The sequence below is a fragment of the Schistocerca piceifrons genome, chromosome 3, assembly GCF_021461385.2.
Source record: "Schistocerca piceifrons isolate TAMUIC-IGC-003096 chromosome 3, iqSchPice1.1, whole genome shotgun sequence".
Taxonomy (NCBI): domain Eukaryota; kingdom Metazoa; phylum Arthropoda; class Insecta; order Orthoptera; family Acrididae; genus Schistocerca; species Schistocerca piceifrons.
The window spans coordinates 539,155,590-539,181,098 of NC_060140.1; the positions used below are offsets into that span (position 1 = coordinate 539,155,590).

The 25,509-nt window shown below is 42.1% G+C and overlaps 1 protein-coding gene across 1 annotated transcript in view; it reads right to left on the reverse strand.

The window, feature by feature from the left end:
* The window catches only part of LOC124789937 (putative lysozyme-like protein), a 252,635-nt gene that overhangs the window by 176,988 nt on the left and 50,138 nt on the right, over nt 1-25,509 (reverse strand). Inside the window, exon 5 of the mRNA XM_047257465.1 lies at nt 7,268-7,421. Coding sequence (XP_047113421.1) covers nt 7,268-7,421 — 154 coding nt within the window. The remainder of the gene's footprint in view (nt 1-7,267; nt 7,422-25,509) is intronic.

The window sequence follows — 25,509 nt, forward strand, 5'->3', positions numbered from 1 at the left end:
TAAATTTTTAAGGTGAAATGTTAAAATTTATTTATAACTCTTTTTATGAATCTGTGAAATTTACGTATTTTACTAACAAGTTTAATGTAGTTTAAAATCGCCACTTCAGCGCACATGACGACTCTCATATTATAGGACCTTTTAAAATGAAAGTTACTAGTTTCCTTGCTGACAACGAACACCAGTTCAGTGCGAGAAAAACTGTGACGTTTTAGCGAAGTTAGTGTGCCTTTGAACTGTTCATAACATTGCAGAAAATGCTTCCTAATGCCAAATTTATTCACTTTTGATAACTTTTCTGATGTGTTGACCACAATTTTATTTTTCAACAACCTTACGTGTCTCGACTTTGCAGTTTGCACACGTCTAGTGTTCGAAAATGTTGACACGATACAATGTATCTAATGAAGAATTATATATGACTGAAATAACACTGCCTTAGAAAATCACGCAAAGCCGAAACTCGTAAAGTTCTTGAAAAATAAGTGTGGTCAGCACATCAGAAAAGTTATCAAAAGTGCATCCAAATGGCCGCATCGTCTCACAGCGTGATCATGAAAATTGTAACAAATTTATTTGTATCGTCAGTGGGATATTTACTATGTCGACTTTTCTTCTTTTACGGTTCATGCGAACATACGTGAACACCGAAACGCGATGCGGAGTGCACTCCGCACAGTCGACCACATATTTCGGACGTGTTGCCATCGAGACAGGCGGAGCGTTCCACTAGTTAAGACTCTGTGAGAAAACACTCGAAGTTGAAGATGCCAGCAGTACAGGGCAAGTTAGAGGGCAAAGCTCTTCATGGTAAAACACGCTAAGTGTTTGTGAACATCTACCAGAAGAAAGAAGCTGTGCTAGGTGCTCCATTTACACTGAAATCTACACTGAAAATCGTGCCGAAGCAAATAGTGAACTGCTTTCTTTCGTTCGGTGAATCAACAGAGAACTGGAAAGAGCACAGACACATGAATAGTCGAAAATTTCAACACCTATTAAGGAAAAACCCAGAAAATCTTTGAAGGCCTGTTTAGACAATTTTAATAAGCAAGTCTTCTCTGCGTGGTGAATAATTTCTGCATTACAGATAATAGTAGACACATTTAGAAGGGAATTCGTAAAAAGTGAGAGAGTTCAATAGATTTTGAAAGAAGTATATACATACTTCTAAAAATTCTTCGCCCTCTATGATTTATGTGGAAGAAGACGACGAATAACAGAAAAGTTCTCCAGGAACAAAGTAGTATCAGGGCAAAATGAAATGTTTACGTAAGAAGCATCCGAGATACAGACGAGATTGTCATTTAGTTGCATATGTAGACGTGAGATATGTTCACACTTATCACACATAGTTCTACAAACGGATGTGAGGATGTAAGGTTCAAAATGGTTCAAATGGTTCTGGGCACTATGGGACTTAACATCAGAGGTCATCAGTCCCCTAGAACTTAGAACTACTGAAACCTAACTAACCTGAGGACATCACACACATCCATGCCCGAGGCAGGATTCGAACCTGCGACCGTAGCGGTCACGCGGATCCAGATTGAAGCGCCTAGAACCGCTCGGCCACACTGGCCAGCAAGGATGTTAAAATGTGTGTCACTTCCTAAGGGACCAAACTGCTGAAGTCATCGTTCCCTAGACTTACACATTACTTTAACTTATGATAAGACCAACACACACGCCCATGTCCGAGGAAGGACTCGAACCTCCGGGGAGAGGAAAATCGTAGAGCAGTGCATTTCAAGTGAAGGTTTACTGGACCAAGCGCTGGAAATGGTCATAAGTGTGGGAAGTGATTCAGACTGGAATAGTAATAGTCATACTGATTCTGCAAGCGATGATGACACTGAATGAACTGACATTGCCAGTAGAAATGAAACACACGTCTACTGTAAACTTAGAAACGTAAGGTGGAACATTTTCTATGTGTTTTGTGTGTGGAAACACAGACAGTGCAAGATCCTTTGTCTTATATCAAACAGTGGAGTGCTTGCTTTTTAAAGTGTAACTGTGAACAACCAAATTGTACGTTTCACATGGCTATGCTTGTAAAATAAACCCATTTATGTTTTGTTACGCGTGCTCGTGCCGCCTGTAATCCTTCTGCTCGTCCGCTGCACTTATATATCTCTTTCCCTCTCTTGCAATTTCCCTCCTGCGCCTAGGAGTGTCCTCCTTTCTTTGTGTGAAGTGTACTCTGCGATTATTGTTGTTGTCTTCAGTCCGAAGTCTCCACGCTAGTCTACCCTTCTTCATCGTCAATAAATTTGCTGTGGCTAACAACAAACAGTTTGTGGCTGCCAACCAATTCATTTTCCGCGATCACTTTCCGTGCTTGCACTGCGAGGTATCACAGGGCTGTCGTTTAAACTGGAACGTGGCTGTATCTTTGTAGGTCTAGTAACCAATTCAGTTCCCAGTATCGCCTGGACTACAGTTCACTTTGTCACAGCGGGCTTGTAACGGGCACACAGTGACCAGTCACTTTTAACTGTCGCCTGTTTCGGTTTTCCGAAAGTTCATTATATGCCTCTTAAAAGCTTTCATGCGATTATACATGAGAAGTGGATCAATGGGCATATGGGCGCCAGACTCAAGGTCACAGTGCAACTTTCTATCCTGCACACAACTCTTGGATAATTACGTGAGGTATATTCAAGATCAGGATGTAATCTCACACTTGTCACATGTGATATGCTCTCCCTTCCCCCCTCCATTTCTTCAAGGACACCCATCCACTATCAGAATTTTGGTTTGTAATTCTAGGTCATCCATGCACTGTTTGATAATGAGTCCCCAAATCAAGGTGACACTCAGACACCAGTCCCCCCTACCCCAGTGATCTAGGCCAATAGGACGACCTAAAATGGGGAAAAAAAGCTCCCCCCCCCATCCACCCACATTGATTCATTACATCGTACTTCATTTTTTAAGTACGTGAACTCTGCTGCTTATGATACTTTCACTATGACATATATATTATATTAAACACACCATAATTTATGAGGTAAATTACTTCAGCATCACAGTGTGTGATTTGGGTACTGTTACATTACTATGATTTAATGAGGTGAAAGCCTATTCTGCAATGTGGCGGTCAATATTAACATAATATACAATGTATGGCATTTTGAGATTACAGTGCCTTACTGATGGGCTGCTGAATTACTATAAATTTATGATGCTTTGAAATTTCATGGAAGTGTTCCAACGTGTGACCGCATGCCATTGATATTCTCAGTTTTTGGGTATTTTTTGACTGATGATAGCTCTAGCGTATTTATTGTGCTTCGCTAACTTTTAGACACGGCCTACTAGGAAGTCAGTGTATTTGTTAAAATAAATCTCTGTGCTAACTATTTAATGTGAATATCGGCGTAGATTGTTTAAATTTTGCTTATGGTAACTGTCCAGTTTCATATTTAGGGGTGTATCTTTGGAATAGTGAGAGAGAATTGCCAAAATTATAACGAATTGTAAACAATAATGCAGGGATGTGGTCGTGGTGAGGAGTGGTTGTACAAGGTGTGTATTTTTTGTTAAGTAAGGCTTTGCAGAAATTGTTTATTGGGCATATTGGCAAAATTCATTTAAATATCACCATGTGGTAATTGTTAAGTAAGGTATTTACGTGCATCTTTGGTCACCGATCTTGAAAAGTGGGAGAAAATTAGTCTAAAGGTATCCAAAAACCGTAAATATTCGAGGGAGATGAAACGTTGTAGTGCTTACAGAAAATCTTATTACTTTATCATTAATTTACAGAAATTCAGCTATTCCGCAGTCACACTCTGTAATGTCAAAGTGTCTTATGTCATAAATTATGTTAATATTTCCCTCCATTTTGCAGAATATATAACGACCTCATTAAATTAGGGTGGTTCAGTGATACCCCAGTCATACTCTCCAATGTCAAAGCGCTTTACCTCATAATTTACGGTAATATTTACCTCCATTTTTCAAGCAGAATAACACTGCTAAAGATCCTTTCACTACAGTGTACGAAACTCATGCGATTGGAATAGTAATAAAAGGGGTTATGGAGGAGGGAATTGATATAAGTCATCATATTGGCCTACGTTAATGTGAGTGGTGGCAAGGGTGGAGGGGAACTTGTTTTCCCATCACTTTTAAGTCATCCTATTGACCTACATATTGGCCTACACACTCACCAGCCAGAACATTGTGACCACCGACCTACTATCGATATAAGTCCGTCCATGCGTTAACAGCGTCACCTGGCGAGGGATGACTGCTAGTCAGACACACGCGCAGTGCATGTAGTAACAGTGAGCGTGCTGTCTGTGTGTAGAATGAGGAAGACGCTCGGTTTACCTGAGTTCGACTGAGGGCAGATTGTGATGGCCCGGAAGCTCGGCACGAGCTGTTCGGAAACTACACACCTTGTCAGGCGTTCGAGGAGTGCTATGGCGAGAGTATTCAGCATATGGTGAAACCAAGGTAAAACCACGTCGAGACATCGTGGGGATGCGTGGCCACCCCTCATCACAGATGTCGGACGTCATAGTCAAGGCACAATGGTAAAACAGGATAGGCGGCGAACTGTGGTGAAACTGTCATCAGACTTTAACGCTGGGCAGAGTACAAGTGTGACTGAACTCACAGTGCGCCGACCACTCCTAAGGATGGGCCTCCACAGACGACGACTCATGCATGTACAATGCTAACATCACGCCATTAGCAACTACGACTGGAATAGTCAGGTGATCATCGGCACTGGACGTTGGCACTGTGGCAGAGCACTGCATAATCTGATGAATCCCAACACCATGGCGATGGGAGGGCGCGAATCCGTCGTCTTCCAGGGGAACAGATCTATGGACGCTGATCTTCCACCAGAAGAAGCCAGTGGGGATTGTCAAGAGACCAAATGTGGATGTTTCAGCGGTTTACCTGTCCATGATTGGTAAATGTGGCTTCATAACTAAACAATATACACGATACATCCGTAGTATCCTGTCTTAATGCCCATACAGAAATTAGCTCGATTCTCATAATCTTTTACATGGAGCTCTGGTGATGGAAAGAGATGTGATAGGGATGGAACCTATGAGGATGGAGAACACGTGGGACACTTGCCTGACGCACTTCACTCTCTCGTGAGATTGCATGGGAAGTAAATTGCAGATCAACTGCAACAGCAGCAAGAACATTAGCTTCCCCCTCTTCTGCTGCGGCTTGTTTCATTCTGCTGTGTTCTCTAGGTGTTACACTACAACTTTCACGTAACTGGTTGAAGAGGCTGATAAATAATTGCAGAGATGGATGACGCCTGTTGGCATATGTTTCCGCATAGCATCGTACAAGAGCAAACTGCATTCTTCCTACTCTCTCCGTACGCCATAAACATGCCGGCTTTTTCTGCACAGGTAAATCCCATGGTCCACTCACGGCCTACTTCTTGGACTGTCACATATTAACTGACTACCAAGAGCACTGCACTCAAGGAACACACAACCACACTGTAAGCAAACATAACAACATCGTACCTAGAAACTATGCTGGATGAATGGAACTAAAATGACGATATCTCCTAAACGAATCGCACTAGACTCGTGCAATGAACACCACTGACATTCTTATTTATCCTAATTTTACTTTGATACTGTCAATAGGAATTGTTCCATTTAAAAGGTGTATGTTTGCACAAAAAATACGGTTTCGAAGTGCTATTATAATCTGTATATTGGCTAACTGTACGAGCCCCTGACCACCAATCCATTCTGTGAAAACCACACGTCTACAGCAGCTTCTATTTCCGCAATATTTCCGGTGCAAGTTTTAGCTGATTCATCCTGTATATCTTGGCGGAAACCTTCTGTCTGTATGTTCTGGACTGATGCGTTCATCAAATATTTTCACTGCACTCTTTACAAAATGTCTCATGTTGCACATGCCTTATAGAGGCCTAAATGTTTAAGAATCATAAAGACTTGCTTCAGTAAGTATGACTTTAAGTTTTAGGTTGTACTGTTCAATATTCATAAAACATGAGCCAGTTTGACATGAGTTAGGAAAACAATAAGCGTTGCTCCGAAAAATGCTGAAGCATCAAAAACGTTATGTCTCAGACACTGCGTAAAGTACACAGGCACAGTGATTGCAACGTTCAGCAACATACAACACATAAGTTTTTGCCATATAATTTATTGATGTTCTTTAATACCATTATATGTATGATTCGACAACTTACTAATCTATTCAGTATGTTTATTGAATATTAAATTTAGAAAACTTTATATATCTGGAAAGGGCACGTTATGGAGTTCTCTACCCACTTTAATTTTCTTCGTAGTTGCAGGGTTTAGAGATCAGTGCTCAGACATCCATTTCCTAATGCAGTAAGGCACAGTTCTAAAAAAAAAACTTGATCAGATGAGAAATATTGGAGAGCTAGTAAGATAAAACATATTGACTATTTTTAACAAAGTCGGTTGTGTGCATGGAATCTAAGTAACGTAATCACAACATTCATTGTTCGAATTTCGCTAGTAGGACCATTTTTTACTTTTATTTAAGTTGTATATTTGTTATCAAAGAAAATGTTACTTAATAAATACTGAATAATAATTTTTTAATATAAATAACTTTTTATATTTAATTACTGACCACATGAAAAAGCAAATATTGAAATAAATTTAAATTTGGAACAAAAATCACGAACATTAAACAGAAAACCAAATATGTTTTATATTTTTAGAGACTGAATAGCGTTATTACTGGATATAATTTTTTTCAGTTAACAATGATGCGCTTCGTATGCCCATGTCAAATTTTACCTTACATAATTAGTAATTAAAAATAAAAGAATGTTATTTTTATTAAACAGAATAACTCAATATATGTTAATTAAAATTACCATTGGATCGTAGGCGTAAAAAGAAGTTCACTAGTGGTGAGAACCGAAACGGGGATTTTGTCATTATAAGACATACACTATGGGGACATCTACCAGCGAGATTTGTAGACAAATGGAAATATTTTGTGCTCAACAGCCTTCCGAAAACTTTTGAGCCTCAAAGTTGTGTTTTAGGATTTTTTTGAGAACTGGGTCGTACTGCCTTACAAGATCGATGTCCGGGAACTAAACTACAAATTCTATAAGAATACTAAATGGAATAGGGTGAATCGATAAGGTCTAAGGTGCAGCAGCCACGTTTCTCGTGACGCCTGTTCTCGACAAGGCAGTGTGGAAACAGTGCTGGGGCAGATGGGCGCGGCCGCTTACCTGAGGCGCGAGACGCGAGCGAGTGCAGGCCGAACAGGTGCTGGTTGATGATGCGCGTGGCCGACGCCAGGCTGCGCGCGCCCGGCATGAAGGACGGCCGCCGGCTGCCGGCGCTGCCGCCGCGGCCCTCCTCGTCGCCGAATCGGGTCCTCGGCTTCAGGCCCTGCAACGCGCCACAGCAGCCAGCTACAGCTCGCGCAGAGATGCGTGACACCGGCGCAGGGCGCAGGGCGCTGGGCGAGTCCGTCCCGTTGTCCCGAAGGGGGCGGCTGCCTCAGTTAACTGTCACCTTGCCGGCCTGTACACTTGGACCATTCTCATTGCAGTCACATAAAACACGGCATGGCACTGCCATTTTCACGCACTACAGGTGCAAGGAAATCTGTTCACAGTCAGCCATATGTGATTACCAGCAGTATCATTAAATTTCTGTTGGAAGAGGTAAAAGAGGAAGCAAAAATCTCATTAAAACTGTTCCTCAGCAGGCTGCAGGAAACAGTAGCTATTCCAGTTGCTCTTGAAAAAGAATAGAGAAGAAATTGAAAAAAATAACTAAAGTTATTTCACTACTTTGGAAAGTCGTGATGAGCCTAGTCATGCACACATAATCGTAAACAGTTTTATTATTTTCAATTCAAAACTGCTAAGGGTTATTTTAGCCACAAAGAAGTAGACAGTGGAACTGCATCAGCGTCGACCCCACAGAACTGGAACTTATGCTATGTGCTTGAACTCCCTCTGATGAAAAAAAATAAATTATGGTGCTATTTGGATGCGGTATGTAGGAAGATGAGCCGGCCCACACCTCTCCATGCCATTGTCAATTTTCCAGGTCTTGCTGCGGTCTCCCTATCTCCCTAACGTGGGTGTCATCACGGAGGGGGGGGGGGGGTGTACCCTACCCTAGGCGCCGTTTGCGTAGAGGCGCAGACAGCGAAAGAGGAAGGGGAGACAGGGAAAGGGGGATAATAATTGCTGATATGAACGACAACTTCTCATTATTGCATGACACACACAGAAAGTTCCGCTTCCTTCTCGACCGACAAAAGAGGGCTACGATATAGTTCTGACAAATGGACCTGAAGACAAAATGCGATAGTTTTGGCTAAATTTACACCCGGCGAGGGTGTGGACGGTGAACGACTTCATACAGAAATCTTAGACCGCAAGATGCTGCTGTCAAGTTGCAGTCCCATTAGACTATCAGTACAAAGAGAACTCTTTCACTTCTCCGAATTTGAAGTAGCCGTGCAAATCTGTCGTTCTCTAACTGCAATACGGGGGAATGTCCAGCAGACAGGAGCGTCTGGCCGACCCCTGTGGCCGAGCGGTTCTAGGCGCTTCAGTCCAGAACCGCGCTGTTGCTACGGTCGTAGGTTCGAATCCTGCCTCGGGAATGGATTTGTGCGATGTCCTTGGTTAGTTAAGTTTAAGTAGTTCTAAGTCTAGGGGACTGATGGCCTCACATGTTAAGTCCCATAGCACTGAGAGCCATTTGAACCATTTAAACAGGGGGGTTGGGGGAGGGTTCCACAAGTAAAAATTTTGTCCCACGTACCACTTGCATTAGTTAGGTCCCTCCCTTGGAGTCGCTACTTCTCTTTAACCCTTTGAATACCAGTGATTTCTACCCGAGACCACCATCTTATTGTTTTTTTTTAATTTTTTTTTAATACCGGGTCTTTCGCATGAAACCATCGATTCTGTTGCAAGACAGACACATCTAGTGGTACACTGACGTCCCTCTACAAATGTAGTGCATTGCAGCAGTCACTTGCTGTCTTCAACCCAACGGTAGGCGCACAGATTGGGCTGCGTGAATGTAGGAGACTGTGAGATATGTGTTCTTTTTTTCTTTTTAGTGATCATATTGTGGAGATCATTGACAGTGACAGCAAGCATATCTAAATAAGCGTATCTACAGTTCGTGTAACCTACATTAGGTTTTGTACTACAGTTGTTAATATGGTTTCGAAATGAAACCACTGAAGGAATATGTACTTTTGATAGAAATTTACTAAATTCTAGCCACATTTTCGCTTGTTATTTAGGACTGTAATTTGTTTTAGGCACTATGAGCTCATATAAGTTTTGACATGTGGGACTGTGACTAGGAAAAATGCAGCATTGCTTTCAAATATCACTCATGAATCGATGAGTGGTTGAAAACTATATGTGCCGGTGGTTCCAAGTGAAACTTCAAGTTTAAAGCAATTGATTGTTTACTTTTTGCCAATTATGATGATAAAGGTAAATATTAAATTTTAAAATTAAATTTTTTAATGTTTTTGAGACGGAAAGGGTTAAAGTAGCAGCTCAGTTGGCACCACGACGCTGAGTGCTCCCGTTCCAGGAAGTACCGGCTGTACCGGGCATGGAACGCAGTCATCTGCGCTCCTCAATGAATTACGGAGGAGGACCAAATGGTTCAAATGGCTCTGAGCACTATGGCACTTAACTTCTGAGGTCATCAGTCCCCTAGAACTTAGAACTACTTAAACCTAACTAATCTAAGGACATCACCCACATCCATGCCCGAGGCAGGATTCGAACCTGCGACCGTAGTGGTCGCGCGGTTCCGGACTGAAGCGCCTAGAACCGCTCGGCCACTCCGGCCGGCGGAGGTGGACCTTTTCATTTCAAAACCATTTTGCAGTTGATCCTTTACAGGTACCGACAGTTATCCTCGACGCACATTGGCTGGTAATAGACGCGTTTGTACACAGCCGTTCGCCTGCTTAGCTGAATAAAGGACTCAAGTATCAACTGGAATGGATACCATGTGGCGTCCTCCCCGACCAAATGTAACGAACAGTACCGAGAAGGAAGAAAAGAAAAGCTGAGGGGTAACGTGTTTGCCTATCATGCAGAGGGGCGGGTTAGATTCCCGGCTGAGTGAGAGATTTTCTCCGCTCGTGAAACTGGTGTTGTGTTTTTTTTTTCCATCTGCGACACATAAAGTGCCCAATGTGGCGTCATCTGAAATAAGACTTGCAACTCTGCGGCCGAACTTCCCAGATGGGGCCTCTCGGCCATCAATGAGTTGGGTTGTGTGGTTTGGGGGGGGGGGGGGGGGGAGACCAGTCAGCGAGGTCATCGGTCTCATCGGATTAGGGAAGGACTGGGAAGGAAGTCGGCTGTGCCCTTTCAAAGAAACCATCCAGACCTTTGCCTGGAGCGATTTAGGGAAATCACGGAAAACCTAAATCAGGATGGCCATCAATGCCTCACAATCATATCATTTCAGTTTTTTGCTCGCAGTTTCAGAACTTGTTTCAGTGTACACACTGTGATACTGCAGTGAACTGTGCAGCGCTGATAAGATAGGAAAGCAGCCGGAATACTAGAAGTAGTCATAAAGTTCTAATTAGTGCCTCGCAAAAAGCTAATGTTAGGCAATTATTTATTTGTTTGTTTGCTGGTACGTGTGCGAAGTCCTGTTACACACTGAAATCCCGACGCCACAGTACCGTAGCAGGTCACCAGGGGAGTCAATAGCCGCGCGGGATTAGCCGAGCGGTCCGGGGCGCTGCAGTCATGGGCTATGCGGCTGGTCTCGGCGGAGGTTGGAGCCCTCCCTCGGGCATGAGTGTTTGTGTTTGTCCTTAGAATAATGTAGGTTAAGTAGTGTGTAAGCTTAGGGACTGATGACCTTAGCAGTTAAGTCCCATAAGATTTCACACACATTTTTTTAGGGTAGTCAAAACGAAATGAGTTGATTATTGATGTGGAGTACGTAGTTTGTAGGAGCTCAGATGATTGCAGGTAGCATTAACTTATTTAGTTCATGAACACATTTATAATGGGAACAAAAATACAAGTTATGTCAAGGGTGTCCCATTTGTCTTGACCACCACAAATGATGTTTTGTGCAGAGGAAAAAGAGTATATCACGCAAATGTTGTATAGTTAACAGGGGTACGTTAACCAGCATAATTTTCTGTCTTGTGACACTGCACGCCTCTTTTAAATAGCACTATACTCTTTATTCGGTAATTCGTTTCTTCTCCACAAGATCTCTACAAAAGTGTATCGCGGATTTACGTAAACGTAACATTCAACTTTAAAATAAGCAGAAACTGGGATTTTAATACTATTTTGGCGTACTGTGGTGCATTAGGAGTGCAACGGGAATTCCCCTGTTAAACGCTGAAGAGAGAGGAGAGGGAGAGGACTTAGCTGATATCGTGATAGAGGAAGGAGCTGGAGTAGATATGGAAGACAAAGTGGATCCAGTATTAAAGTCCGAACTTAAAAGAGCTCTGGAGGAATGAGGCAGAAGGGATTGATAACATTCCACTGGAATTTCTAAACTAAATTATTGGAGGGGGGAGGGGGGGGGGGAATTGGCAACAAATGACTACTTGGGTTGGTGTGTGGAATACATGAGAATGGCGATGAAAATTCAGACTAAGATAATATACGGAAGAATGCAGTTCGGCTTTAGGAATGGTAAAGCCACCAGAAAGGCGTTTGATAATGAAAGCAAGAATGATGAAAAATTAAGACACTTTCATAAGATATGTCGACCTAGGTAGAGCGTGGTACAAGATGTTCGAAATTCTGAGAAAAATGCAAATAAGATACAGGGAAAGACGGGTAATGTACAATATGTCCAAGAACCTAGAGGGAACAATAAGATAGGATGACCAAGAATGAAGTGCACGATTTAAAATGTGTGTAGAAGTAGGTGAAGCAAAGGAATTCTGGTACTCTGGAAGCAAAGTCACGCATTACGGATGATAGGACGTGTGGCATCAGGGGATAACCTCCATGGGGCTAGAGGGAACTGTAGAGAGTAAAACATCAGCGTACACCAACAAGCAGAAGTCATCTCTGACGCCGAAAACTTGCTACAAGAACTGAACCACTTACAAAAAGTCTTTTGTGGGAATGGCTACAACAACGAGTCAATATCGCAAACCATTTCAGGGTGCATAAGCAACGGAATTTTCGCGGAGGAGATTAATTAAAAGCTTGTAATTTTGCCATTTTATGGTCCAGTGACAGGGAAGATTAGCCATCTCCTGAAGTTACGTAACCTCAAATCATTTTTCGGGCCATCAGCTAAAATATGCCGACTGATCAGGCCTCAGAGCTCCCGGCATTTCGAAGAATACCATGTAACGCACTTATCGGTATTAGGTAGGTTAGACCGTTCACACGATAGAACGGTGCTTAACTGAGGGTGACCGGTGAAGTGACTACGCTATTCGGAGAAATCGAAAGTAGATGAATATGCTTTGGAAAATTCACGTAAAATTGCGTTCCAGGAAACTGTGCCAGTTTGGTACTGTGTCCAGAGCGATATAACGTTTGCGATCACCTCTGCGCGTTACAGCCGGCCGACATGCGTTGTAGCGCCTGCCTAGGTGGAATGACGGTGGCGCTATGGAGAGTGTATTATGCTTTCATGTCACCTACGGCGAGGCGTTCTGTTGCAGTCTCGATGGGAGTCAGTCAGGTGACATAAGACGGCGGCTAGTCTAGATGTGAGCCTGTGTTTGGCGGTTCCCCAAGGAGATGGCGTGTCTGCAAATCGTGTAGCGTACGATTGTGATAGGAGTTGACACACATCTGTCAGATATAATTGTCGATTTCTGCAGCTAATCTGTTCTAACTACAGTGTAGATCCCTGTATCTGGCATCATTTGATGACTTGTACTGATACAACTGAGGTATAGTGGAGCGAAGTAAATTCCGGTCGGCGCAGGGTGTAGCCGGCTCTGTGTGCAACAGCTCGACGCCATTTATAACTTGAAGCACGTTGGTCGTTGACGATTGGCACAAGTTCTAGAACTAATGTAAGCTTGTTGGAGAAGTCATTCGGCTGCACTCATAAAGGTGAGCATCGCAGGTGCTCGATGCGTCGGTGTGTTAGTAGTACATTTTAAAGTTAATGCTTTAGGCAAGCCAGATTCCATTGCATACAAGTTTTTCAGTTTTTTAATTTTTTATTTTTTTAAATCACTAGTTATACTATCATTATTTCTCTAGAAAGTGCTTATAAGGCAATACCATTTAATGTAAACAGTGTGTTGCACAGTTATTAGCCGTTACGCTACCTGCTGCGCTCCCTGTTGTACTAATAAACAAAGGACAGGATTTATAAAAGTTCTGTCCCCTGAGCTGACAGGTTTACTAATTTTACTGTAAATGATTTTAACATTTATGCTACAGAACAAAATCGGTTTTAGTACTTTACAATTAAGATATAGATTTTATGGTTAGTCACATGCTGATTAGAGGAAATAACTTTTCTGCCTGGGCAATTACTCTCCTTCCCAACTGACTGATTTAGCGTCAGAATGGTTTTGCACCATGCTCGCTTACATTAATAAGTTGTATCTTGTGACTATTTTACACAGTAATTTTTTTTCTGATTTAGTTGTGTTATCAAACCGTATCTATCCATTGAACAGTTGTACTCATGAACAGAGGTGAAGACGAAACAGGCTTCCGACTTTCTATGATGAAACTCTTTTATAACTGCTAAATTCAGTATTAAGCAAGAACTGAGATTAACATCTTTCCTGTTATGATTATTAATTTTAAGGTTTAAAGACAGCTTGGTCAAGCTGATTCAGCTTGTGTAAAATATTAAAGTTTAATGATATTTGTTATTACCTTTGAATTTCCTAAATTAAAAACGAAATAAAATTTTGTGAGCTTTGTTTTAAATAAATGATTTGTGGTCTGGTATCTTCCGCTCACTCAACTCATTGTTAGCAGTCTCAGACACCATTATCGCGAGGGGTAATGGTTTCTGGGATAAAATACTGAAAGAAGTTATAGCCATCAAATTATATAACAACCATCTTGGTAAAAACGGCATTGTGCAGATGAGTAAAGCATGAAATCTGGCCATGGTATTAGCGGGATAAAACTTTATCACACACAGCGATTAAGTGAGCAACTGTGTCGTCACAGCCAGTACCACAGCTGTGAGGCGGGCAGCGCGGCACTAGTGGAACAGACAGGCGGTGGTCAATGCACCTGACACCACTGGCGCCGCAGGCGTAGCGGCCCAGAGCAGAGCACAGCGACACGGAGGGGCTCTGAGCGAACCAAACCAGGCTGGTTTGTTTCTGAGAGCTGCGACCAGAGCATTCGAGTGACTACGGGTGTATTCGGGCGACGCCGACAGCATTCGGCTACTGCAGCAGGTAGCAAAATCAGTACCGTTACTGGCGCTGTATTTATTTCGTTGTACCGTTGAGAAAATGGCATTAGCAGAATCCTTGTAGCAGCTGTTTTTACTCAACGTCCTTTATGGAAGCAGTGAAACAAGTATCATCACAACTGATTAATGGCCGCGCGGGATTAGCCGAGCGGTCTGAGGTGCTGCAGTCATGGACTGTGCGGCTGGTCCCTGCGGAGGTTCGAGTCCTCCCTCGGGCATGGGTGCGTGTGTTTGTCCTTACGATAATTTGGGTTAAGTAGTGTGTAAGCTTAGGGACTGATGGCCTGAGTAGTTAAGTCCCAGAAGATTTCACACACATTTTTTTGAACTGATTGATTTTAAAAATGTTCAAATGTGTGTGAAGTCTTATGGGACTAAACTGCTAAGGTCGTCAGTCCCTAAGCTTACACACTACTTAACCTAAATTATCCTAATGACAAACACCACACCCATGCCCGAGGGAAGATTCGAACCTCCGCCGGGACCAGCCGTACAGTTCATGACTGCAGCGCCTGAGACCGCTCGGCTAATCCCGCGCGGCGATTAACTTTCAACGAGTTATCTGTTAAGGTGGCAGCAACATTACAGACCACAAATACAGAATATATTTCCTTAATGTCTTATTTCCTTCAGTATCTTAAAACGATAGGCGAGAATAAAGTTGAAGTAGCATATCTGACAAACACATGACTATCAAGTTTTATGACGGGAGAAAAAGTTTTACAAACCGTCTCATTTCGACAGCTTTATTTGAAACTCTGATATAGTTCCACCCTGTCTGACATGCCTTGTATAGAACACTCGATTACCACTGCAGGTTGCTCATCGACACTCGGGGATCCTAGGTCAATGACAGTATTGTGGAGCACATGTACATTTCACAATATACTCAACAAATTCTGGTGAAGTTCGTCTTGCCTTCCAAAATATGCTCTACTTAGCGCTGATTATTCCGTAAACACATTCAGTTAATCGTCGTGGTCTGGGAAAGCATTTGTCGAAGTTTTCTTTGGTTCAAATGGCTCTGAGCACTATGGGACTTAACATCTGTGGTCATCAGTCCCCTAGAACTTAGAACTACTTAAACCTAACTAACCTAAGGACATCACACAAATCCATGCCCGAGGCAGCATTCGAACCTGCGACCGTAGCAGCCGCGCGATTCTGGACTGAAGCGCCTAGAACCGCTCGGCCACAGCGGCCGGCGAAGTTTTCTTTCCCTGGATCTATAGCCCATCGAATGTAAGATTCGATAAAATCCCACAACAGTGGATATCCCTCGTCTCCAACGAACACACAAGGCAGCGCACTTGATGTCCATGGCAGTGGAGAGTCTGGCAGTACATTAAGCTCCCCTTCTTGCATATGCGAAATACACTAGAAGAATGAAATCTACCATCTCCTCTTTCCGTCCCATATCACCCAATACTGACTAAGGTACAAGGTGTTTTCTGTGTGGGTCTGGAGCTGGTTGTAGGATGACGGAGTGAAAATATTTTGTAGTTATAAACACTGTGCCAGAATTTCGTAAGCATTTTAGACGAATGTGTTTTCTGTCAACCTCACCGACTGCCTTTTGAAAGTTCCTTTTTTTTCTTAAAATCTTATGGGACTTAACTGCTAAGGTCATCAGTCCCTAAGCTTACACATTACTTAACCTAAATTATCCTAAGGAGAAACACATACACCCATGTCCGAGGGAGGACTCGAACCTCCGCCGGGGCCAGCAGCACAGTCCATGACTGCAGCGCCTAAGACTGCTCGGCTAATCCCGCGCAGCTTTGAAAGTTCTATTTCCTAAAGAAATTATATATAGTATTTAGAAAATCGACTTCAGAAGGCACTCATGTTTTGTGGCTGGAGGCCGTCCCACAATACATTGGTAATTTACTCCACAATTCTTACAATGGTTAATGATTCTATTGTGAATGTCGGAGCAGTGTCTCGAAAAATTTTTGCCGGGTTCTAGGAACCTGAAGTAACTTCGTTTCACCCGCTGCCGATAACCGTTAAAAATTACGTTATTTCATTTTGAAAAATCTGTAGTTACTTAAATATCGCGCAAGATACGAAAGCTACGCACAGTAACCATATGGCAACACTTTCTCATGTTTGCGCGCTTTCTACGTCTCAAAACGTTTATGAGATACAAGGATGTTATGAATATTTTATGATCACATTGTAGTCTGGGCACCCGAGAGGAATAGAGGACGCCATATATAATCCATTTTGTCGAGAATGGAGCGAGTTACAGATCGCATCTCAAATTTAAAAGAAGCCCAATATGTTAACTACATTTGTTATGCAAAAACATGTGACCTAATGTGAACCAAAAGCATATTCGTAGCTACCTCTATGTTTCTTTGCACGCTATTCGACTTTCTTGCAGTACCTTTCTTAATTTTGGAATATCACAATAACTATGACAATTAACGAAATGATAAGCAGTTCATAATGTAGCTAACGAATGAAGTTACGAGATGCTCGAGACTCAGATTTTTTTCATCGAGCAGTTTCTTTAAAATCGTTTGGGAAAATTTGCACATCGGCTGGCGTGTTCGCTTGCCGTCCACGTAGTGATGTGAGCCTGCCCGCTGCTGCGGCAGTTGCACGATGCCCAGCTCTGCTCTGTTGCGCCGATCCGCTGTAATCCAGGACTAAGGAAGACGCCAGCAACCACATTGGCGCCAGTCACTTGACATTGGGCAGGGAGCACATGGCTCAAAGGTCGTCGACATATAATTACTTGACGATTCTTGCCAGATGTACACTCGACAGCAAAAAATGTGGGTCACGCCTGAATTCCAACGTGTAGGCTGCACCTGAATGAATGCAACCAACATAGCATATCTGTGTTGCACATCGTCGCAACCCTCCACAGTACAGCAATTGTAAGATACACAATGGGTACTGCTAGAGACTACTAGAGAGCACCGGTCTTTATGACAGTCCATCCAGATGTAAAGTAACACTACGATAGTACAGAAGAGATCACACAGTCCTTAATGTTTGTAAACTAAACTTAATTACAATAAGTTACATTTCAAACCTTATGCGACAACTAATTTCGTCACATAAATCGTTCAGTAGTCCTTAGGCACAATTAAATATTTGAGACAGTATATGGATTTATAAAGTTGTATGCAATTGGGAACAAGTTCTTTGCTGTCTAAAAGATTTACCCAACACATGCTGAACGTCGTTCAACGTTCAACGGGGAGTGGTTTCGCATCAACTTTATGTAATACTAAGCAGTTAAAAGAAAACGTGATTAACGGCGGCAACCACTCTACAGAAATCCCAACATTAACAGCTAATCTCAAGTAATATCACTGTTCACATTGCTCATCAACAGTTACTTGTACACAAAGTTGTATTTTAAATGACACGACCAACGTCTTCGTTCTGGATCCGGATGCAAACCCAGAACATAAAGCCATTGTTAACCAAGCAAAGCTTTGAGCCTTATCGAGACTCGATCACTAGGCAGAAAGAGACGTCAAATATTGACGTTTGCACCAGTATCAGTTATCAATTCTCAACTTGAACGTAAATGACGATAATGTTTGTATGAAACCAGGAACCCTAACGTGACAATTACCTTATTGGTAATTAACCTCGAAAGACGTTGCATATTGTTGCATTGTCAGGGAACAAAGGATGCACACGTTTAAAATTGAAATGCCATCATGTAATGCTGGTGACAAGGATGCAAACCCAGCACCTAATCGGATTGTTGAATAAGTACGTAAAATCAGAGTGTAGATATCACAATTTGTCACCAGTAGTGAGGTTGGAACCTTAAATGACGACTGAAGTTGTATTTCCTGACTGGAATTCGAACCTGGCGCCTACCGCCGTCGTTGTCTAACCAGGAACAGACGAGAAATGTCCAATGTTGGTCCACCATTAGCGAGATGTACGCACGTTTAACTAGAAATAAGGCGACGAGAATATCTATGCTGGCTGAGAGTCGAACGCCGCACACATGGTTATGAAGACACGTTAATAATCAAATTCTTATTCAGTAGTAGCTAGGAGTAGCATGTTTAGTTGCAAACCTTAAGGCCTTTCTCATCCCTAGTAACGTGTTGCCTAATATCTGCGATATTATGGTGTAAAGAGCAATGTTCTCTAGTAGTCATTGAGATGTAAATGATGTGCCTCAGCAGAAAGTAATTACCGTCGTGCAGCACGTATTGTTTCATAGACACTGAGTACATGTTATAAGTGCACAAAACGTATATTATATACTACGTATATACTATTATATGTAGATGCTGCCGCCAAACCTGTTTACTTTTACATCCCGCTTGGTTGTCGTGGTTGAATACACGTTTTCTTAAGGCTACATCTAATGCAGAGCGCTTACAAGAAAGAATGGTTTCCTGCGTGATGCTATTGCGAGCTAAGTGAAATATTTTGTGGTAGCTATGTCTAAAATGAATGTATTTTTGCACGTATTGTTCGTCAAATATTTGAATGAATCGTCAACTGTAGGTGTGCCTGCACATGTTATAGCATAATAGCTGTAGCTGCGTTAGTTTATATTACAGACTTGGGTCGGTTAGGTGTAACTTTTGATCCTTCAAGTGGTGATCGTGGCCTTCCGGTCCGGGTCTGTACTAGCCGCTGCTCGGGAGCTACGGGCCAGCCAGGCAGGGCGAGGCGAGACGGAAGTGAGCGAGCTGGCGGTGGCGTTGGTGGGCCAACAGCCCGGGACGAGCCAGCACGGCTGCGCCGCATGCCTCTGCCGCTCCGTTTGACGTAAATATGTTTACCTCCTCTCCTGGCATTAGTATAAGAGCGGCAAGCAGAAATACACATCAGGCTATCTGCCGTAAAGGCTCACTGGGAGAGGTCTATTCGAGATAGAGTCGTTGCTCTCATTGAAGAAGGAGGATGTTTCATCAGAGCAGCTGGCAGACGGTATGGCGTACCACATACCACTGCAACGAGATAGTGGAGGATCTGCCTTGAAAGAGGAACCACCGACAGGGCTCCTGGCTCAGGCAGGAAGAGAGTGAGCTCACAGCAGTAAGACAGGGACCTAGTGTCTAGGAGCAGAGAAAATCCCTTTCTGAACGCGAAGCAGTTGCTGCAGAACTTCCCCGGCACCAGTGACACGATTCGCCGAAGACTGAGGGACGCTGAACTGCATGCACGACGATCCGCCGTGAAACAAGTGCTCAGCGAAGACATTGTTTTGTACCGGCTAGCATTTGCGGAGCTCCATCTGAGGGCGTCGTGGGACAACGTCATTTTCACTGATGAGAAGGTGTTTTCCACCAATAACGACGGTCCACGAATCGCTTACAGGCCGCAAGGGACTCGCCATCGACGCGAATATGTAACCACGACGAGAAGAAGTGGCCGGCTATCTGTTACCTGCTGGGGTTGGAATTCTGCGAGAGGGGCGGGAATTCTTCACAGGATAGAAGGAACTCTGAACAGCGTGCAGTATGCCCACATATTGGAAATTGTGATGCTTCCGTCAGTGCGTATGCTGTACACAGAAGCGGTCGTCACATTGCAAGAGGACCATTCTCCCATTCACAACTCTGCATTTGTTCAACAGCGGCTCTCCACTATTGGCATCAACGTCATGGATTGGCCGCCACGGGCGGCTGATATGAACCCCTTGGAAAACATGTGGGCTGAGATCGTCAGAACATTAACAGAGAACTGGCCACGAAACCAACCTACTACTGCGGAAGCTCTTTGGGACTGCGTCCTGGAAGCCTGGGAGGAAGTTTCTTCTACAGGCTGTTGCGTCCGACGGCTTATACATTCTATGCCAAGACGCATGATAAAAGTACAAAATAATGAAGGATTCTGGATAAAATATTAGAGTCCTTCAAATGTTTTGTTATGTCGTCTTTTTCGTCATTTTTCCTCATTGGGAGCTAGTGGAAGATCGCGTGGCAACAGAAAGATACAATATGGGTTAGTTTTCCTTTGAGTTGCCTTTTTAATTCAAGTGGGTTTCTTTTGAATATAAATTTTGTTAAATAATCTATTTTGGTTTCATTTATACCCTGCCTAGATACTTACAAACTAATCAGCGTAGATGGACTCTGTCACAGTAGTTTTTATTATTTCAAATACATCTCTCTCTTCCCCTCCATCCATGAATACACCCTACGTCCTCCACACAACACGCAAGCGATTTCATATTATGTTTAGTCGTTGTTAATATCTTCTCTATTCTCTCCCACACACTCTCTCTCTGACACTATCGCCGCTAGTGCACTTCTATTCCATTCCCCCAAAACTTCATAAACAAATCTAGCGGTTTTCGTTGACGCTACATTTTCTCTTTTAATTGCTGCTGTATTTACTCTCTATCATTCCTAACAACATCTCTGAAACAGTAATCTTTGATCTCTCCTTCCCTATAACCCATTCTTCGTTCTGAAAACAGTCCTTTCTTATCTCTCGGTCCTAAGATAAAACGAACTGTGGCACACATCTAAGTAAGCAATACTTTTCAAGCATTTCACGCTTATATTTTGCACTTCTGCAATTCTATCCATTCCCAGACCACGCCCTCCTTCCTGTTACCCGTCCCTTGACATCTGCATCTACATCTAAATGAATACTCTGCAATTCACAATTATGTGCTTGGCAGGGGGTTCTGTGGTCTGGTGGATTAATCTTGTATTGATGTGTAAAACGTTTAGGTTCACATCTCACGTCAGGCGTAGATTTTTAACACACACAAGTAACTCTCCTTCACCTGTAGTAACGCCAAGTGCAGAACGCCAGTAAGCTCCGTAGTTCAATATCCGCAGTAAAGATAACATCCCTTCGCTGCCGACTGGGACAGAGCGGCATTCGTTTGAGCTGTGACGATGGATAAACCCCGGAAGGCAGAGACTCTGTCACCAGGAAGACGTCGTAAACTAGAAAACGTATTTCATTTAATGAACCAATGGCCATGTAAGTTCACAAGGCTCTTACTTTATTTGAAACTGAGACGTTGAAAATTGTGGTGCTGGACTGGGATACGAATTCGATTTCACTGTGTTCCCCAAGATTGCAAACTCTTCTAGGCCTCCTCGAAACGCACCTATCTGGTTTCGAATCCTGATCAGCACAAAATATTCATTATTTCATTTCAAGCCCTAGCATGTGCACTCCGAACTACTAGTGAAAAATAGTTGCATTTTCAACGTCTCTTCGTGCGTTGTCAGCTGTAACGTGTTCATTTCAACTCACAGCCACATGATGAGCTTTTTATCACAACATTACAAGATCAAACGTTTCCTTACATCTTATCAAGTTCAAACATTCCTCTCCATCCTACTGGCGAAAACGGGTTTGGGTTTGACGTTGTGTTCGTTGTGATCACCAAAGACGATATGTTGTGGATTCAACTTCTAGCCAGCAGAGAATTTTCCATCACATCATTGAAAGTACAAACATGCCACTCATAGCTATTATTGGAAAAGAATTTGATAGTTAAAGTGTTTTCATCACCACGTGTGCGGGGTTTGAATTCCATTCAGCACAGGATTTTTCGTCGCCTGATGTCTAGCTAAACATGCGCACATTTCGCTACTGGTGAACCAACAATAGCTATTTATCGTCTGTTCCTGGTTAGAAAACGACGGTGCTAGATGTTGCGTTCGAATCCCAGTCAGGCAAAAACAATTCTATCGTCATTTAAGGTTCCAACATCTCGCTATTGGTGAGAACATTTGATATTTAACTTCTGATTTTACGTACTTCGTTAACAATCCGATTAGGTGCTGGGTACGCATCCCTATCACAAACTTCACATGATGGCATTTCAAATTTAAACATGCGCGTACCTTGTTCCTTGTGAATAACACCATATGAAACGTCGTTGAGGGTGGTTATCAGGAAGGTAACTGTTATGAGAGGATTCCCAGTTCAGTACAAACAGTTTCGTCATTTATTTTCAGGATCTGAATTGATAACTGATACTGGTGCAAACGTCTATACTTCACGTCTCTTTATGCCTAGTGATCGGGTCTCAATAACGGACAAACAAAGCTTAGCTTAGTTAGAAATGGCTATAGGTGCTGGGTTTGAATCCAGGTCCAGAACGACGACGTTGGTCATGTCATTTAAAGTTCAAATTTGTGTACACGTAGGTGTTGATGTGTTACGAGAACAATGATATTACTGGTGACTCGCTGTTAAAGTTGAGATTTGTGTAGAGTGCTTGTTGCCGTTAATCGCGTGTTTTTACTGGTTCGTCCAATGTCCAGTTTCCAGAGTCACTCGCCGTGGAGTGATGTTCAGCACACGGATGGAAAACCTTTTCGAGAGCGAAAACTTTTTTCCAATTGCTGTACAGCTTTGTAGCTCCATATATTGTCTCAAGTATTTAATTTTGACTATTGATTACTGTACGATATATGTAAAATAATCCGTTTTCTCAGAACTTTTGGAATGTCAGTTGTTGTAATTCAGGTTAGTTTAATGGGATGTCTCATTGCTAAGAACGTGTTTTCTAATATGTTTTGTATGACGATATTTTTTGACGCTTAGACTGACTGCCATAAAGGTCTTTGGTCTCTAGTAGTCTCTTGCGGTACCCATTGCGTGTAGTCAAACGACTGTACCCCACGGGGTTTTCGTGTATAGAGGACCTGCAACACAGCAACGTTATGTTGGTTTTATTCAGCTGTGACTCATTTTTTTTGCTGTCAAATGTACATCAGTTGCATTACTGACCTGAAGGACTGAAAATTCTGCATCATTATTCGCTTACATACCTGTAAGATTTTTGTTCAAAATTTAAACATTAGACGTTGGTAAAGGAGAACTAGAAGTAACATAACATCAGTGTTTGAATTGAAGGATACAAGCAGTATGAATAATACTATTTTAACACACTTCCTGTTACTTGATGAAGTAAACTTTCTCTTTATTTTGTTTCCATTAAGTACATCTTCTACCATGAAACAAATTTTCAAATGTATGCGTAAGTACCACCGGAAACAATGACCATACCTGGGCCAGAGACCGAGTGAGGTGGCGCAGCTGTTTGCACACTGGACTCGCATCCAGAAGGACGCCAGTCCAGTTCCCCCCTGGCCATCCACATTTGTTTCCCCTTGATTTCCCTAAACTGTCCCATGCAAATTTCGGGATGCTTCACTTAAAAACGGTACTGTCGATTTCCTTCCCCATCCCATCGTAACTCAAGTTCTTGTTCCTTCTCTAATTACCGTGCCGTCGATGGGACACTAAACTCAAATTCTCCTTGCTTCCTTTTTTGGGTCAGAGTCTAATAATTTATTACAACAACCAAGTAATAGTGTAACCGTAGCAGTTGGCCCACGAGACTGAAATTTACAGTCAAAAGAATTGCAAGTGTATCTAGTACACTAGTAATCCAGCGGACCATTTGGAAATGTTTGGTAATTCATAGTAATGGCGGTTCGAGGTTCTTCATGGTTGTACTTGTCAGTTTGTAGTTTGGTACAAGTTTTCTTTCTTTAGTCGTATATTATTTTTAATATAAATGGAATTTTGTTGTTTCATTCTGGTGTCAGTTTTGAAGGCAAGACTCAGTATATCAAGGGAGTGAGTAACACGTTAACAAGCACATGAAACGTCCTATGAGTATCACTTTGATCTGTAAATTTTGCAATATATCTCTTGCACGTGACGTGTTTTCCAAAGTTATCATCAGCATTCTGTCATCTTTGATAGCGTGTTCTTATCAGCGTAACACTTATTGAGAGTATAAATAAGTTAAAATATTCACAGTTTGTGGACTCACTGATGGTATGAAATTGTTTTACCGAGAAGCGACGTAAGCGTACACTGACCTGGAAATGAGTGTGAATGTTTGGAAGAAAGGCAACATAGTCCTCTTGCAACCTTTTTTACAAAACTAGTATTCAACGTATACATGAAACAGAGTTGCCACATTATATATTACACAACCATCATGTTAGAATAAAACATGAGAGATAAAGTCTCATACAGAGGGATATGGGAATGGAATCAGAAGAGCAATAACTAATATAAATAGAAAATACGCTGCACTTTATGTTACGCAGTGACTCATGAAAAATGTAAATGAAGTTGGAAAAACTAAGCTGTAAATATTAATGTAAAAAATTGATGCAAGATATTTATTAATATTCTTAAGACTTTCCAAATATTACTGAGAATTTAGTTTTGTTCTTGGTTAAGAATTAACGAATACAATAGCCATCTTGCGTAAAGGCTTCTCATAGGTAATTCTACATATGAAGATTACTGTAATCTTTCCTGTGACATATCCATGGGATCAGTTACTTCATACACATTTAATCGCCCAGCACAATATACCATATTGTAGACTTTTTCCGACTTTTTCACTTTAGTTTTGCTCATTTAAGGGGATACGGAATCACCTATCCCCGCAATGTTAATATATGCCTACTATAGGGAACATTTTCTCACAAACTACTGGAGACAGAGAGGTAAAAATTTTACTGTATGTGCATTCATATGTTACAACAATACTGAAACAACAGTTTATTGTCAAAGTATTTTCTTACAGAGATATTGTACATTTATTTTTAAGTAAATTTTTTCCATCGCTTTTTACTAGACTATCACCCCTAAGTCTTTTGTAAATCAAGTAATTAAAAAATCGTTGTTTCAGTATGTAATAGGGACCTATGTCACTACGTCATAAAAATTTCAGACTTCTAGGTTGACCAGTACCTGAGATAATGTTCCTAGATGAAGTAAAAAGTAAACTTACGGGAAACGGAGAAAGAAGATTAAAACATTCCTGATCCGTAGCTAATACCCCCTTCACAGTCTTCATAATCATCTTCAAGTCTTCTTTTGGCACCCCTCTGCACCTGTCTTGCTTTTTTCACTAATGTCTTGATTATATTATCAGCATGCCTTAGTCTGTGCTGATCTAAAAAGAACATAGCACGTACCGTACGGGAACCAACACACATACCCAACTTTTGAAGGACCTGGCATTTAGTTATATTTCCAAGATTGAAGGTTGCCACAGCATCATACACACCAAAATGTAGTGTATTAATTCCGACAAACACTGTTTTCGGGAGACGAT